This window comes from Brassica napus, chromosome C7 (assembly GCF_020379485.1).
Source record: "Brassica napus cultivar Da-Ae chromosome C7, Da-Ae, whole genome shotgun sequence".
Lineage (NCBI taxonomy): Eukaryota > Viridiplantae > Streptophyta > Magnoliopsida > Brassicales > Brassicaceae > Brassica > Brassica napus.
Genome location: NC_063450.1, coordinates 11,456,518 through 11,475,272, shown reverse-complemented (window position 1 = coordinate 11,475,272; position 18,755 = coordinate 11,456,518). Strand labels below are relative to the sequence as shown.

General features: G+C 34.8%; 1 protein-coding gene across 1 annotated transcript; it reads left to right on the top strand.

Annotated features, from left to right (window-relative positions):
• Window positions 1-42: 42 nt before the first annotated feature.
• LOC106411521 (potassium channel GORK-like) lies at window positions 43-15,480 on the top strand. The gene is made up of 12 exons (XM_048762298.1): window positions 43-735; window positions 11,782-12,006; window positions 12,098-12,161; window positions 12,651-12,990; window positions 13,079-13,374; window positions 13,458-13,637; window positions 13,710-13,931; window positions 14,005-14,193; window positions 14,267-14,342; window positions 14,418-14,712; window positions 14,787-14,908; window positions 14,991-15,480. Exons 1-12 carry the CDS (start codon window positions 554-556, stop codon window positions 15,248-15,250), a joined length of 2,451 nt encoding a protein of 816 aa, XP_048618255.1. The 5' UTR covers window positions 43-553; the 3' UTR covers window positions 15,251-15,480.
• The last annotated feature ends 3,275 nt before the right edge of the window (window positions 15,481-18,755 follow it).

The window sequence follows — 18,755 nt, the reverse complement described above, 5'->3', positions numbered from 1 at the left end:
GAGTTTATGATGTTCCTATAAATAAATTCGATTCTTCTAGACAAGACCTTAGGTTATGCTTAAAATTAATTAATAGAGGCCACACCGCAGTTTCTCTTAACGCTCTTCCCGACAAACTCAACCATAGCTTTAACGTGACGAGATAGAAGGCCTAAAGAAGGCGAAACACATTAAGAGGGAAGAAAAAGAAAGAGAAGAAATTCTCGTGAACTTCCCGCTCTCTTCCTTCGACTATTTCACTCTGTTACAGGGTTTAATGGTTCATGCTTTGGTTGAATCATCTATTAGATCCGGTTATCTTTGTTTGGTTTCTTTAAACCGTTTTGGTGATTTCATTCACGTCATATCTTGCTCTTCTCATCTTCTTCTATCTGCATCTCCCTCTTAATCTTCTGTTATCGAACACAATACAGTAAAGAGATCGGATCGAAGTTTCCGCTTTTGGATTCCTGATTCGTTGGGTGTGGTCAGCAATCAAGAACACGGTGTTGAGTGTTGATTGCCACGTGCTAGATTTGGATCGATTGAGAAATAAGACAGATTTACTAAATTTATGGGGTGTCTCCGGCGACAACAAGAGAGTATAGCCGAGGACGATATAAACGACGACGTTTCAACAAGAAGAGGTAGATTCAGCTTGGCCGAGTCGTTCCGGTGGCTTGATTCCCCCGAGCATCTGAAAGATGATTCCGATGGGCCTAACGAACACCCTTGGATCATTAAGCCCTCAAACAGGTTCTTCTCTCTCTCAATCTCATTTTAGCTCATACAAATTTCTATTGGCTGATAGAAACGAAGATAGAAGAAAAAAAACTTTTCTTAAAAATATATTTTATCTTCACCATGCCATTTCATAATATTTGTCTCTCTGTCTACTTAATATTAGTTGTTTTGACAGATACTTAATATTAGTTAAACGGCTTATTTAATTATGAATTTAATTTATGGAAGATTTAGTTTTCTTTTTTGAAAAAAAAACAAGAAGAATTAGGATTTAGATGAACAATTTTTACCACATTATTCGAAAGTCAAATTTAAGGTATGAATGCTGACCGCATTCTTTAACGTTCCTAAAAAAAATTACCATTCACAAGGAATAATAATTTTCTCTTATTCCCTTTCGTTCTCTTTTTTGTAAAGAATTAAAGAACAAAATTATTCATTGTTAAATTTGATAAGGAACAATCATTCATTTTCATTCATGTTATTTTATTCCCGTACATTCTTTTTTTATTTGTTCCTCTTGTTTCTCGGATGGTCACCAGTCAGACCCTTTTTTATTCGTTCTTCTTGATTACACTAAGAGACACTTTTTGACTTTCTATTACATCTAGAGACATTTCTTATATGCGACACACTTTTTTGTGGGCCAACAATAGATTGTGGACAATTTTGCCTTTAATGGAAATGACACTTGTGGACGAGTGATTTGTGGACGAGTGATGTGTGGTTGGGTGATTTGTGGATGGGTGATGTGTGGATGAGTGATGAGTAATGTGTAGATATGTAATGTTAATGTGTTTATAGTAGATAACGTGGAAAAACTCTCTGTTTTGATTCCATAAAACTATACAACAATACGTGGACATGGACTCATATTACTAAAATTATACCATAAAACGTGGACACAGACTCTGTTATCTCCAATACAAACACTTAGCTTCTTCAGCTCAATTGATAAATTATCTGCAATTAAACTTCAATCAAGATGAGAAAGAGATGAATTGTGAGTATGAGCGGTGAGAAAAATCGAAGAAGTGTTTACCTTTTGTCGAAGAGTAATAGATCTTGTATGTTAGAGATTTCTGGTCTAAGAAATTTGCCTTTTGTCATGATGCGGATGGATGTAATTTTGATTAGAGTTGAATTTAGATCCCGAGATGATGAATGGAATCGAAGGAGTATTGTTCATCTCCACAACTGGTTTATAGTTCTGATGTTCATGTCTACAACTAATTTATAATTCTGTTATCCACGCTTTGGTGTCCACGTCCACATTTTGTTTACACATTAATATATAATATATATATGAACATGGATCTTAAAAGATAGAGAATTTTATATATAGTTTATTATTACAACTATTTGTGTTTAATATATTTTAGAACTTGAGATAAAAGTAAATAAATACACAAAGTAAAATAAGAAAAATAATAAAATGAAATAAGAAGAGGATAGAGATTCTTTTTAGTTTAGGGTCATAAGAGTTTTTTTGATAAAATAAAGTGTGTCTCAAGTGATAAGTGTCTTTTAGTGTAATTGGAAAGTGAAAAAGTGTTTTTAGATGTAAAAAATTCTTATTTTATTTGGTGGCGGGACACTTCATAAGTTCATATTCCATTCCTGATCTTTTGTTTTTCACCCCTTCATGTATTGTCAAGGTCGACCACTTGGTCAATTAATACTCCCTTTAATTTTTGTAATTTTTCGGATTGTTATACACAAATTAAGAAAATGCATATATTAACTTTCTAAAAAGATAAATTCATCATTGGTTATCTATCAAAACATAATTCAGTTAATAGAAAAATAAAATAAAAAATACAAATAACCGTTAAACATAATAAACTAATAAAATTTATATAAATAATTAAAATATTATCCTATTTGAAATATTTTTTTAAACATATATATTAAAAATCCAAATGAGTATTAACTTTTAGTTAGATAAAAATTTTAGATAACCCTTCATTCAAAAAAAAAAAATCTAGATAATACTGACGTTTCTGTTACAAAATTTCTATTTTAGAAATGAAAATATTATTACACTCGCATAAATATTTAAAAGTGTTAACTTTTTATATATTTTAAAACTAACATTTATTAATTAATTTTATTTAAATTTAAATATAAAGTTAACTATATAAATATAAGTGTTATATTTTTATTGACAAATAAATAAAATATTTGTTAAATGTTTAAAAATATATATTTTTAGTCAGCAGGGAGTATTAGAAAATTTCAATCGGTAGTATAAAAAATACTCGCTCTGTTCATATTAAATTTCATTTTAGCTTTTAAAATTTGTTTCATTATAAATGTTTTTTACATTTTTAAAGTAAATATTAAATATTTTTCCAGTTTTTACTCTTATTTGTAGTTCATTAATTTATCAAATCAAACAAAATAATATATTAAATAAAAGTAGAATAGAAAATTTAATTATTTTTTAATTCATGTCCAAAAACTTTAAACGATATAATAAACTGAGGGAGTAATGATGTTGGTAGTCACCAGATATCGGATTATTAATTGGTCCACCAAAGATGCCGTAATTAGAGGCCACGCGTGGATGCCATCAACCTGTTCTTTTGATACTTTACTAGATTTTGATCCTTGTGATTGCACGAGTGCATGTTTTACAATATATACAAACTTTAGAAAATAAAAAATTTAACGATTCCATTTTAGCCACTTTTGTGTATTGTTTAAACTATGTATTTCACCAATGTGTCATAGACGTCCGTAAAATATTGTGAGTCATAAATATTGTACTAAGAATTTTAAGGTGAACGGTAAAATCGATGACATTTCAATATAACAACACTCATCACTCCCGGAGGATCCGGAGGAGCAGGAGCGGGTGCAGCAGCGGGAGCGAGAGGAGCAGGAGCGGGTGCAGCAGAGGGAGATGTATGGTAGGAGCTGTGGGCGAAGCGGAATCTTGAAAATGGCTGCAATCCCGAGACTGGCTCTCCGTACCACCACGACCACGACGCTGTCGAGACCGGGTCTGATCATCATTAAACCTGTAAATTAAAAAAAAAAATATTTAATAAATATAGAAATCTATAATTTAAAAAAAAAAAAATCCCAAATAATAGTTTTTAATCACAAAAAAAGTTTTATAAATATTAAAAATGTTTAATAAATATAGAAATTTATATATATATATATATATATTTTTTTTTTTAAAAATCCCAAAGAATAGTTTTCAATCACAAAAAAAGTTTTATAGATATTAAAAATGTTTAATAAATCTATAAAAATAGTTCTAATAAACAAAAAATAGTTTTAATAAATAAAAAATAGTTTAATAATTACAGAAAATAGTTTTAATAATATTAAAAATGTTTAATAAATATAGAAATTTATATTATATATATATATATTTTTAATCCCAAATAATAGTTTTTAATCACAAAATTATTAAAAACTAAAAAAAAATTCCAAATCAAGTGAATACCATAATCAAACTCGATTTTACACAATCCTACCATTCACCCTAACAAAAATCTATAAATATCATTCCAAAATCATCAAATCTATTTAAAAACCTAACAAATCTAACCTAAGAGAGTGGGATAGAGTTCATACATGATCAGTGACTGAAATTGAGGAGGATTAGGGCGGAAATCGCGAGAGAGAAGGAGAGCTTCGGCGGAGAGAGGAAGAGAGAAATGGGAAAGAAGATCTGGTTCGACCTAATAAAATGAGGCGTCCGACGGAAAATGTCCGTCGGAATTTCCTCGGAATACCCTCGGTAATTTCCGAGGAAATTCCGAGGAAAAAGGGTTTGGGGTTTTAAAACATCGATTTTTTTGCCGTATTTCATTTCTTATACAATTGTAATGCATACCATTGAGGATTCTTTGTATAGATGATCATAAACCATGAAATAACAAAATTTCAAAAATAATTGTAAGTATTCCCTTTACCGTTTATTAAAATGTATAAGTGTTTCTCTTATGTTGTGTGGTTTTCGTTCATGCAATCGTAAAAGTGTTTGTTATTGGGTAAAACACCAAAGTTTGACTTCATAATATGGTTAAGACACTTAATGAAGGTTATATACGTGTTATTCAATCAGCAAAACGTTGTTTTCGGTTAAAAACCCCTAGTTCCTCGGAATTTCCTCGGAATATTCCAAGGGAATTCCGAGGAAACCCTTATCTTCCTCGGAATTCCGTCGGAATACTCCGAGGAAATTCCTAGGAAAAAGAGTTTGGGGTTTCAAAACATCGATTTTTTTTGCCGTATTTCATTTGTTATACAATTGTAATGCATACCATTGAGGATTCTTTGTATAGATGTTCATAAACCATGAAATAACAAAATTTCAAAAATAATTGTAAGTATTCCTTTTACCGTTTATTAAAGTGTATAAGTGTTTCTCTTATGTTCTGTGATTTTCGTTCATGCAATCGTAAAAGTGTTTGTTATTGGGTAAAACACCAAAGTTTGACTTCTTAATCTGGTTAAGACACTTAATGAAGGTTATATACGTGTTATTCAATCCGCAAAACGTTGTTTTCGGTTTAAAAACCCCTAGTTCCTCAAACCCTTATCTTCCTCGGAATTCCGTCGGAATATTCCGAGGAAATTCCGAGGAAAATGACTCTATAATCAAATCCCTAAATCGACAAGGTCTATTCCGAGGAAATTCCGAGGAAAACCTATATTCCCTCGGAATTTCCTCGTTATTTCTATTTTTAAAAAAAAAAAGTCGATGCTAGTCTGTTTCCGAGTCATCATCACCAGATGAATCTGAATCTGGATCTTGGTGAAACTCTCCAATCACTGGTTCATCCTCTACGTGAACGACGGCTTCCTCTCCGAAGTCGGTTAAATCGACTACAAGGCCAACTCCAGCTAAATCTTCTACAACACTTAAGTTGCCGGATGTGCTTGGTTGTAGTGGGTCTCCCAGCTCAGAACTTCCCTGAACTCGGCCTCTCGGGTTGAGTCTTGTAACAGTAACCCATGGATCATCTCTGTTCCTTACCCGGGGGTACTTGATATAACAAACCTGTAACATTTAAAAAATTATTAGTAAAATTATTAATTAATACACATGATGATGAATCATTCTGAATAATTAACATTTAATTACCTGATCGGTCTGAGAAGCAAGAATGAAAGGATCATAATATTGCAGCTTTCGCCTCGAATTTACTGATGTAACACCAAATGCATCTGTTCTCACACCTCGATCTAGAGTGTTGTCGTGCCAATCACAATAGAAAACAGTACAGCGCAATCCAACCATGCCCAAATACTTGATTTCCAAAATCTCATGTATGTGTCCGTAGTATACATCATCTCCTGATGCAGAACAAACGCCAGCATCATAAGTCGCACTCGAACGTCTCCTCTTCTGAGTTGTGAATGCATATCCTCGAGTACAAAATCTCGGATATGACTTCACAACAAAGTTTGGTCCAACGACCATCTCGCGTTTCCAATCGTCAAATGTTTCACCTCTGGCCAAACCAGCAGACACCTATTAATAGCACATATATATGTTATATCAATAAATGTGAATTAGTATAAATATGTGATAAATGATACTTTAATTTGTTTAAAGCACTCACATAAGTAAACATCCATCCAGCAAATTCTCTCTGCTTCATTTCTTCTAGTTCGTCCTCTGTGGCGTATCTATATTCGAACCGCTTTTCTGCCATGAAAATCTTGTACATATGATGACAATAATGTAATTAATTAAGATTTAAATTTCAACTTGTTAAAATAAAAATTTGTAAGCTAATTTATTTATCTCTCATATTGAAAAACATCTTCGCAGTTGGTGAGCAAATATGTTTGCAAATTACTGCGCTCCTGCTCAGTAAGTCGACGGTCCTTTGGTTTTCCGCCAAGTCGTCCAACGTCTGTGAAAATGTCTGGAACCGTAACATGTTATGTTGTCCGTTCGCCTCTATCATCATGCCGAGCAGGTCTTCTATTTTTGGTCTGAACTTCTGCTGGAAAGTAGTACTCGACAAAGTTTGAAGTTTCTTCATTGATCATCTGTGCGACTATAGAACCTTACACCCTACTTAATTTTTTCACCATCTTCTTCAAATGGAACATATACCGCTCATACAGATACATCCATCTATACTGCACAGGACCACCAAGTTCCAATTCTCTTGCCAGGTGAATAACAAGATGCTCCATAACATCAAAAAATGAGGGAGAAAATATCTTCTCAAGGTTGCACTGAATCACAGCTATGTTAGTCTTCAAATTTTCAATACCTTCAAGAGTCACTGATCTCGTGCATAAATCGCGGAAGAAACCACTTATCCCTGCAATTGCTTCATGAACATTTCGTGTTAATAGTTCCTTGAAGGCAAACAGAAGGAGGCGCTGCATCATTACATGGCAATCGTGGCTTTTCAAGCCAGTAAACTTTCCTTCCTTTCTGTCGATACAGTTACGCAAATTAGATGCGTAAACGTCTGGAAATTCCACATCGTTGGAAATTCCACATCGTTTGAAATCTAATCAAAGAACGCATCTTTTCCCTCTGCATCAAGTCGGTATATGGAAAAAGGAGCCCTACCATTCTCATCAACATAAAGTTCTGAACGAGCACATATATCGACTAAATCCAGTCTTGACTTCAAATTATCATTTGTTTTACCTTGAACATTAAAGATCGTGTTCATGAGATTGTCAAAAAAGTTCTTCTCAATATGCATGACATCTAAATTATGCCTTAGCAGATGATCCTCCCAGTATGGCAGATCCCAGAAAATACTTTTTTTTGTGCCAGTTATGTAGGTCTCCAACAACATCTACCGGAAAACGCTCATGTCCACCGACGTCTGGCGTCTTTTCTGCATCAAAATCTCTTAGTTGTGTCTTCAAATCTTTCCCACAAATTTCCGGAGGTGGACTGTCAAACACCCTCTTGTTCTTCGTAAACAAATTCCTACTCCTACGATATGGATGATCAGGTGGTAGAAATCTCTTGTGACAGTCAAACCAACACGTTTTCTTTCTGTGTTTTAGTTGGAAAGCATCAGTGTTATCTTGACAATATGGACATGATAGCCTTCCATGCGTTGTCCATCCAGATAACATACCATATGCTGGAAAATCACTTATTGTCCACATTAGTACTGCCCGCATTTGAAAGTTTTCTTTACACGAAACATCGTATGTTTCAGCACCTTGAGCCCATAGTTATTGCAACTCATATATTAGTGGCTGAAGAAACACATCAAGTGATCTCTTAGGATGCTCTGGTCCGGGAACGAGAATCGAGAGAAACAAAAACTCTCGTCGCAAGCACAAGTTTGGGGGTAGGTTGTATGGTGTAAGAATGACTGGCCATAGAGAATAATGTCTTCCACTCTTGCCAAACGGGCTGAAACCATCAGTACATAATCCAAGGTAGACATTTCTTCTCTCATACGCAAAGTCGGGATACTTTGATTGGAAATGCTTCCACGCTTTTGCATCTGAAGGATGTCTGATCTCACCATCTGTTGAGTGCTCCGCATGCCATCTCATTGGTTGCGTTGTGCGTTCAGACAGATACAACTTCTGCAACCTTTCCGTCAAAGGCAAATACCACATCCTTTTATATGGCACTGGAACTCTTCCACTCGTATCTTTATAACGAGGCTTCCCACAAAATTTGCATCATCCGCCCTCCAATAAATCATGCAGTTGTCGCTGCATACATCTATTACCTGATACGATAAACCAAGACCAGCTACGAGTTTCTGAACCTCGTAGTATGAACCAGGAGCTACATTATCCTCGGGTAGAATACCTTTTACAAAATCAGCAATCGCATCCACACAGTCTTCAGCCAAATTATAATATGTTTTAATGCCCATCAATCTTGTAGCAGATGATAAAGCTGAATGACCATCTCTGCAACCTTCGTACAATGGTTGCTTTCCAGCATCCAACATATCATAAAATCTCCTAGCTTGTGCATTGGGTAAATATTCCCCTCTAAAATGATCATTTACCATCTGCTCAGTACCTACACCATAATCTACATCCGTTCTAATTGGTTCTTCTAATATAACCGCTGGCTGAGGTTCACTAGTACTACCATGTTCATAATCAGTTTCCCCATGATGATACCAAATTTTGTAACTTCGTGTAAACCCACTCAAATATAGATGAGTCCAAACATCTCTCTCTTTAATAACCTTTCTATTTTTACAATTAGAGAAAGGACATCTTAACATACCTGTTTTTGCTTCCGGTTGTCGGTGAACTAACCCCATGAATTCGGTTATACCTCGTTGGTATTCTTCCGTAAGCAATCTCGTGTTCGGATCCAAATGAGGTCGATCGATCCAAGAACGAAAATAATTTGAAGAAGACATGTTTTTTATGAATCAAATTCATGTGTAAAGAGAGTAAGATGGAGGATGAAGATATGAAGTGAATGAAGAGGAAGATGGGTGCTTGTATTTATAGTTGAAATCCTGCCGACAGACCGAGGAAATTCCGACGCCAACGGCTAGTTCGTCGGAATTTCTTCGGAATTTTTAAAATCTCCCAACGGCTCTCTAACGGCTATAATATATCCTCGGAATTCATCGGTTTTTTCCGAGGAATACATTTTTCCTCGGTATTCCATAAGAATATTCCGACGAAGTGATATTTCCTCGGAACTCCGTCGGTATATTCCGAGGAAACCAAATTTTGTGTTTCCTCGGAATATCCTCGGAAATTCCTTGGGATATTCCGAGGATTTCATTTTCTGTCGGAATGTCCGTCAGAATACCGATGTTTTCTTGTAGTGGATTTTTTTTTTTTTTGTAACACCACTTAATTTCATTCATTCAACATTGTTCTGATACAATACAAGAGGGAATATTACATCCTCTTTGCAAGAAAGCATAAAGTACATAGATAGATAAAACTAAATCAGATAAATCTTCCGAAGAAGGTGACATCGAATTCAAAACAAAGCTTGAATGCGTCAAAAAAGCCTTTCCGACAAAGTGAGACAGCTGGAGAATAGTCACACAAGGCGACGTTGAGAGACAGCCCTCACCAACGAGAGCAATCAAATTATTCTCGATTGCATCTTCAGGTCCCGTACAGACTGCTCCACAAGATAACAAACCGGTGAGTAAACTGAAGCAAAGCCTCGGCAATAGACCCGAGAAAACATCTCCTTTCATAGAGAGGAGGCATGGTTACAAAGTACTCTTCTCGGTAGAGGAAGAGGTTGAAACCGTAAGCAAACACAGTGTATCCACCGAAACAATCTTCATAAAAGAGAGGTATAACAATAATCGCATAACAAAGACCCTAATGAATCCATCAGAAATCTTGAAGCTCTTCACACAAACCCACACATCATGAGTCAATCGCAGAGTCACTTTTACAGTTCTTATACCACAAGACTGAAAGGGCCAGGTCCATAAACTTAGTACCCGCGGGTTGGAGACAACCATTCGCTTTACCGGAGACGGGGAGTACCTGGGAGATACGCCGAAAGTGGAGATGGGTGGTGAGGAGACGGGAACGTCGAACGGTGGAGATGGATGCTCACCGGAGCAAGTGGTTGAAACCCAACAGATCTTCTCGGAAACCCAGAGGAGGCTGCCAAACCGGTATACTTTCGAGATGAATAAAGTGGTAGCAGACCGGGGAGCACTCAAACTTAACAGACATAGAGATTCCAGCCCCGAAAGCCTGGTAAACGGTGGAATCCCAACCACACAGGACTTCAAAATGCCGGAAACTATGGACGAGGGAAGAGATTGCGACGGTCGAAGGAGTGGCATCCGGTGACGGTCTTCAGAGCAGGAGTAGCGGGAAGATGAAGCGTGAGTAACTGGGATGGCGGAGGCGGCAGTAGATCTAGTCGGCGAAGCCGATGGTAGATCTAGCCAGGAAGACATGGATCTAGGGATTTGCGGTGTAGCTACTACGCACGTTGAATATTTCACCGTCATTGGTCCAGAATAGCAAATGTGGTGCGAAAGTGAGTCACTGTGGTTGATGTTGACAGGAACGGCGGAGCGGTGGAGAGTCCCCCAGAGAGTCACGGGTCTGGTGACACAGACACCGAAACGGGAATACATATCTCTTCTTCTCACGGCAAGAGACAGTCTCGGTTGAGATTTGTCGCAGAGATCCCGACGCCGGCGGCCGGAGGCCTCACCGGCGTCGAAATAGTTGATGGCCGACGGCTCCTCGATATTTGGACCAGAGAGAGTATTAGGGCGAACTCCGATACTTGACTAGTATTCTGTTGTTTTGTTTTCTTGTAGTGGATAGTCCATAAAAAATTAAGGTTTGTGTGTTGGGTAATTCTATTTATAGTATTGTATATCTGGTTTTTTTTTAAAACATCTATATGTGGTTTATACATAACTCTAGTGAATTTATATGGTTTTGGGTTTGTATGAAATGATATTTTTATGATCAGTTATGGTTTAGGGTGTGTATGACTTGGTTTGATTTCTAATCTCACGTTTACATTTTAGACGTATGTCATATTTCTTTTTTGATTAGCATTGGACCAAACACAAAAACATGTCTAAAGATATTACAAAATTACGGGTCCATTCGTGTATGTATGTTTTTATATAAACTCATTCGTATAATATATGTAGATTTAGAAAGTTAATTATAAAATATTAAATTAATACATAGCAATTGCTATGAATGTGTCCGAACAACTTTTCTTTTTTTTACTACTATCCATGTTTCCAAACATATCTAAATGGTACTTCTACTTTACTAAGATAGATAAAATAACAATATTTTTTGTAACAAAATAAAACTTTAATAAGATAACAAATATTATGCTGACAAAAAAAAAACAATATTATGTAAATTAAGAAGAAAAATATCCAACTACTAGTAAAAATGTATACTATTTTACTTGCACTCCAGGCTCTAGCTACATCGATCTTCACAAATTAAAACTTTAAGCGTTGTTGCATATAACTATTACTTTCATTTGGCTCCCTCCCTCCGAGGATTACATGTTAGCTATATTAAACTTTTAGTCCAGCTATATGATTAGACATGACATCAATAAAATGGGATAAAATTGAGCAGGTGGTACAAGGCATGGGAGTTATTCATATTGGTCTGGGCAATATACTCGTCTTTGTTCACTCCCATGGAGTTTGGTTTCTTCCGCGGTCTACCCGAAAACCTCTTCGTACTTGACATTGTTGGTCAGATTGCATTTTTGGTAGATATTGTTCTACAGTTTTTCGTCGCCTTCCAAGATAAACATACCTACCGGACTGACGACAAACCAACACATATTGCTCACCGGTTAGCTATACATATATGGACATTTACGAACATTTCTCCTTTTGTGCTTTATATATTGAGGAAACTTGTCATTTCGCAAACTGTTTCTTAGGTACTTGAAATCGCATTTTTTCTTGGATTTGGTCAGTTGCTTCCCATGGGATCTTATCTATAAGGTATACTAGCTTTTGTTTTCTAGCTTAGCCTTAGACAAATCTAAAATAAAAGTATATATTGGTTCGGTTTTGTCTCAGTAATGAAATTGACATTACCGTGAAACTGATTCTACTGGTTTGGTTTAGTTTGGTACAGTTTTATTCTTGTTTTTTGTTTGGTTACCCGATTTATGTTTATCAGATTTTTTTTTGTTTGGTTTGGTATGGTTTGGTTCAGTTTGAATTTACAGTATTGTACTTTGTTTGGTTTGGTTTGGTTCAGTTTGAATTTTAGGTAAATTAATTATTTTAAAGTGTAAACGAAATACTTATCTAACTAGATATTTTAAAATTATAGGGAATTCATATAAATTACGGTTTATTCAGTTACATTACACAAAAATCACTTCATCAGTTTGATTTTTGTTTTAAAACAATAGCCAAATATTGGTTTAAATATTCCAGTTCAGATTCGGTTAGGTTTGAGGTGTTCTTATAATCTTATTGCAGGCTTCAGGGAAACACGAGGTGGTGAGGTACATATTGTGGATAAGGCTGTTTCGTGTGCGCAAAGTGATAGAGTTCTTCCAAAGGCTTGAGAAAGACACGAGAATCAACTATCTATTCACCAGAATCTTGAAGCTCATTTTCGTGGAGGTTTACTGTACGCACACTGCTGCATGCATCTTCTATTACTTGGCCACCACTCTTCCTGCTGAGAACGAAGGTTACACTTGGATAGGTAGCCTGAAGTTAGGAGACTATAGCTACGAGAATTTCCGAAAGATCGACATTTGGAAACGTTACACCACATCTCTCTACTTCGCCATTGTCACTATGGCTACTGTCGGTAAAACAAAAGTCGAAACATCGATTATTATGACCATTTGATTAGCTATGACAAAGACACTGATGGGTTTTCTTTGATTTTGCGCCAGGTTATGGAGACATACACGCGGTTAATCTAAGGGAAATGATATTCGTAATGATATATGTTTCGTTTGATATGGTTCTGGGTGCGTACCTTATTGGTAACATCACTGCCTTGATTGTAAAAGGATCAAACACAGAGAGATTTAGAGATAAAATGAATGATCTGGCAAGTTTCATGAACCGAAAAAAACTACGGGGAGACATTCGTAGCCAGATAACTCATCACGTTAGATCGCAATACGACAGTAAATTCACGAACACTGTCATGCTTCAAGACATCCCAGCCTCTATCCGCGCCAAGGTACCCTAATAACTGATTATTTTCTTATCAGCAAAAAGTTGTTTTTATTAGTTACAATGATAATATTTTCTATATCTTTGTAGATTGCGCAGTTATTATGCACGCCTTACATTGAGAAAATCCCTCTGTTCAAGGGCTGCTCATCAGAGTTTATTAACCAGATAGTTGTAAGGCTCCATGAAGAGTATTTTTTTCCAGGAGAAATAATCACAGAGCAAGGAAACGTCGTTGATCATTTGTATTTCGTCTGTGAAGGCTCACTGGTACGTAACATTATCACTGTGTATCATGTCTTCTTTGCCTCTCTTCTCATATGTGTGCGTACATTTTCGTAGGAGGCTCTTGAAACAAAAACAGATGGAACAGAAGACCTTGTGGAGTTGCTTGAGCCTCACACTTCTTTTGGTGATATATCCATCATTTGCAACATCTCTCAACCTTTCACTATTAGAGTTCGTTCATTATGCCATCTTTTACGCCTCGATAAACAGTCTTTCTCCAACATCCTCGAGATTTATTTTCATGATGGACGCAAAATCCTAAACAATCTTATGGAGGTACACTCTTTTATTTGTTGTTGCTCTGTTAAGGTTTAAAATCATATGCAACTAAGACGAGGGTTTTTGGCAGGGTAAGGAATCAAATGAGAGGATAAAGAAGCTCGAATCTGACGTTATGATTCACATTGGGAAACAAGAAGCAGAACTTGCATTGAAGGTAAACAGTGCAGCTTTCAAAGGAGATATCTACCAGCTTAAAAGCTTAGTCCGCTCTGGCGCCGATCCTAACAAAACAGATTACGACGGAAGAGCACCGCTTGTATGTTTCAGTCTTTTTTTTATGGCATGAAAATTATTTCTTTAAGCCTGTAAAATGTCTTCTTGAAATGCAGCATCTTGCAGCGTCTAGGGGATACGAAGACATTACATTGTTTCTTATTCAAGAAGGCGTCGATATAAATCAAAAAGGTAATACTGAAATCGATAAAAGCGAAAATACTACAATGCTATATGTTTATGCTCCGGTCACACTCTTTTGCGCAGATAAATTTGGGAATACACCATTGTTAGAGGCTGTAAAAGCAGGGCAAGACAGAGTGATCGATTTGCTTGTCAAAGAAGGAGCTTCCTTTGATTTAGAAGATGCTGGAAATTTTCTCTGCACGGTAGTTGTGAAAGGCGACTCTGATTTTCTGAAGAGATTGCTCTCAAGCGGTATGGACCCAAACACCGAAGATTATGATCATAGAACACCGCTTCATGTCGCTGCTTCAGAAGGCTTATTCTTGATGGCTAAGATGCTTGTTGAAGCTGGAGCTAGCGTTGTCGCTAAAGACCGGTAAAAGACCAAACACAAATGAATTTCTTATAACTAAACTCTCAATAACTTGTCACAAATCTTTATCATTCAAGGTGGGGAAACTCTCCGCTTGATGAAGCTCGAATGTGTGGAAACAAGAAATTGATTAAGTTACTTGAAGACGCGAATACAGCTCAGCCTTATATACGCCCGTCAAGCTTTCATGAACCACAAGGTAGTCCAACACTTTCCTTCAGACAATACCACAAAACAAAACGGATCTTGTAATCGCTGAATTTGATTTGTGTTTAAAACAGATGAGAAATTTGAGAGACGGAAATGCACAGTGTTTCCATTCCACCCACATGAGGAGCCTAGTAGAAAGCATGGAGTTATGGTTTGGCTTCCGCGTGACCTCCAGAAACTTGTGGAAACAGCTGCGCAAGAGCTCGGGATATCTAATGAAGTCCCCTTTGTAATATTGTCAGAGGAAGGAGGTCGAATCACAGACATTGATATGATCAGTGATGGACAGAAACTGTATTTGATCAGTGATAGTACTGATCAATCAGCCTGATCGAATCAACTCCATATTATTGATTCTTTCCATCATTCCCATACAAAGCCATTTGAGGTTATATTGTTCTTATAGAGCATTAAAGGATATATTGCATATTATAGAGCACTTTGTCTTCTGTTCCTAACACATAATTGGTCATTTTATTCATTTCCCCTGTGTATCCTAAAACATCAAAGTGGCTTCTTGAGATACTTAAAAGTCCATTATAAGAGGATGAACTTTTAACTCTTATCAGTTTCATCCGTCAGCTTTCTCATTCGTTTCTTCTCCATACTCAACTTGTAATACCAACAACACCTTCTGAAACGCTCCCATAGATACCATCACACATATTATAGGAAGAATAACAAGAGCTTGAAGGGCAAGGATGTAGAAGAGTGATGAAGAAGTATGGAGTTGGACCAGAGGGTTTTCAGTTAGACACATAATTGACTTGTCCTGTACAAAGAGTCGAGTACATTTCTATTTGGGGCTTTTATGCTTTGTTTGTTATAGTGAGTGACAACAAGAGTCTCTCTTAACGATCGAGATGGGATCGATGATTCATTTTGCTATCGCTATGAGACAGTGATTCGAATTGTACTTACAAAGCTTATTCCATACAATTCCACTGTTAGTTTCAGAGAACGAGTATCAAGACTTTATCATTGTTGTGGTGAAAAGTTCTGATTCTGATGTCAACGAGTGATTTGCCTGTGCAATCGAGCTTCCTGGCGGAGTCTGATGAGGGATATTCGAAGCTGAAAGGTGAAGTATCATTTCTGATGCGAGATTTCGTACGGTTTAATAAGGAGCACGCTGATGTAGTTCAAATTACCTTAGGGCAACTCTCTCAAATAATATATTGATAGCATCACCTAGGGATCGAATCAACAAGGAGCGTAGACTGTAAGATTAAGTTAAGTATACTATATTAAAAGTAGGAAATGAATCCATTGTGAGATATATGGGAAATCAGACTTAAGTATTTTAAACAGACAATCAGAACTATAATTTATAAATGCTAAGGGTTTAATACGAACTGTCTTAGAACTCGAGTTCAATAAGTAAGATATCCAGATCTCGATGCGAGTATAATCTGATGTCTAAATCTTAAAATTCCAACCATTGTATGCAAATCCAATTGTCCAGAAAAGCTTAGGATCCAACTCACCATATACCGTCTGACATATCCCTCTACTAACCTCATTTCTGAAATAACAAAGTGTAAGCTTTACTTTGTGAATATCAATCAAAAGATATATGAACTCTTACCCCAATAGGTTTCTGAACATACATGCAGTCTTCTTTAATTCATTTCATCTCTCTCTTCTCACTCCACTCAGTCTATGTCTCCCTTCAAAGAAGGATATCATTTTATTTTTTAATTGACTGAGATTTTTGAACTGATTTCCATGAATCATGTACTTGTCTACTAATGTACCATGGATTTTACCAGTTTTTACTTTTTAGCCATGATATATGAGTGTTTTAATATTTATATATTATGTTTTGGACAGGTTCAGGTATGTTTTGGAACAAAGTGGTAATTTTGGAGCATTTTGAAGATAAAGATATGAGAAATTCGTAGCTGCTCATGGGACTAGCTCGAGTTGACATTCAAAGTCAAACGTCGATCGGCAAATATCACTTGTCATCAATCGACAGCGAGACGCGAGAAGCGGACCGCATGTCATGACCGACTTGAAGCCCAATATTCCACACATTTACAGAACTACCCCATTTGTTTTATTTGTTTTACTAATCACTAGGAAGTGGACCCCTGCGAAATCACGGGGGAAAGTTAATATTAAGTTTTCAATATTAATTTAAACTGATTAAATATAACTATTTAAAAAAATATATATATAAACTGATATAGTTAAAATAGAAATTAAATATGAAAAATAAGATATTAGAAATTTATTATAAATAAATTTATTGAAAACACTAATGTCAAAGTGATGCAACCCTTCAAAAGTATTAGGTTTAATAATCACTATTAAATTTTCAATATTATTTTAGAAATTATTATACATTAAATGTTTAAAACCAAAATGATAATATATAAAATGTTTTAAAATATATATAACTGATATATTTAAAATGAAAAGATGAAGATGAAAAATAAGAGTATTAGAATTGTATTATATAAATAAAAGATATTAAAAACACTAATGCCAAAATGATGCAATCCTTCAAAAATATTAACTAATGATAAAATATTGGTATAGGGAAATGATGGTTATCTCGAAAAAATAAAACACGTGATAATCTTGAGAACCAAATATAAAGTATATATTTCACTTCCAAATAAAAATTATTTTACAACGTAAATATTTGTTTTATAAAATATCAAATTATAAATACCAATTCAAATGTGAAACAAACAAGATAAATAGAAGTCCAAATTCATTAGGTTCACAAAATATATTGGAACACATTTCCAAAAATGTTTATTAAAAAGTATATATGTGAACAAATGAGTTTTTCCGGTGGATCTAAATTGGTATTCAATTTTACATTTTAAAATAATTTTAATAGTATAAAATGATTCTTCCAAATTATAATTTGAGATTAGGTAAATAAAATCGACAAATAAAAAATGTATGCAATAAAGTTTATGAGAAATAGAGTTGAAAAAGCATAAGTGTTAAAACTAAAATGAGATAACTTTCCATATAAATAAACGGTTATAACCAGAAAAAATTATAGTAAAACAAAATGCAAGCCCCAGTAATAATTGTTTCTTTCTTTTCCCTTTGTTTCAGTTCTTAGATTCATAGCAATTTTTAACATTTGTTTTGCTTATTGAATAACCAAAAAAATATCTGTAAGATTTATAATAAGGATGTTGGTTTCTCTCTAAGACTATTGACTTTTTACTATCTTTTTCAAACCATGAGAACTGTTAATGTTTGTTTTCTGGGGTAGAATGTGACTTAGGGGTGTTCAATCCGGATTTCAGTTCGATTTTTTGGTTTTTCGGTATTTTGGTTTATAAAAAAATAGCTATCATATTAAAACCAGATTTATTTTGGTTTGGTTCGGTATATATACCATCGATTTTTGGTTTATTCAGTTTTAAATCAAAACCATAAATATAATTATTTTTATAACATTTTGCAAAATTTACTTTATATGATTAGACATCGGTTTATTAAAACATAAATATATATAAGTATTTAAAATATAATATTTATTTTATTTTATTATTTAAAATAATTGGCAAACATAAGTTAATAATAATATTTTTTGTAAACTAAAAATAAGAAATTAGTAATATGGTAATATTTTTAAATAGCTAAATTAGCACACATTTTTAAAAGTTGTGTTTTATTTGATTTGATAAAAATGAAAATATAACTTTTCACTTAAATTAAAAAAAATTACTAAAGTCAACATTTTAAATATGAAGATCCTATAAATGAGATAAATTATGTATATATTATTAATTATATTATGTCATTTACATATAGTTATACTACTATTTTAATTAATCGTTTTATTCGGTTTAATGGGT

Excerpts from the sequence above, each read along its gene's own strand:
- LOC106411521 (XM_048762298.1), top strand. The coding sequence starts at position 554 with ATGGGGTGTCTCCGGCGACAACAAGAGAGTATAGCCGAGGACGATATA. Across the intron at positions 12,162-12,650 it reads CATGGGATCTTATCTATAAG|GCTTCAGGGAAACACGAGGT; the intron begins GTATACTAGCTT and ends ATCTTATTGCAG. Across the intron at positions 14,343-14,417 it reads CGTCGATATAAATCAAAAAG|ATAAATTTGGGAATACACCA; the intron begins GTAATACTGAAA and ends TCTTTTGCGCAG.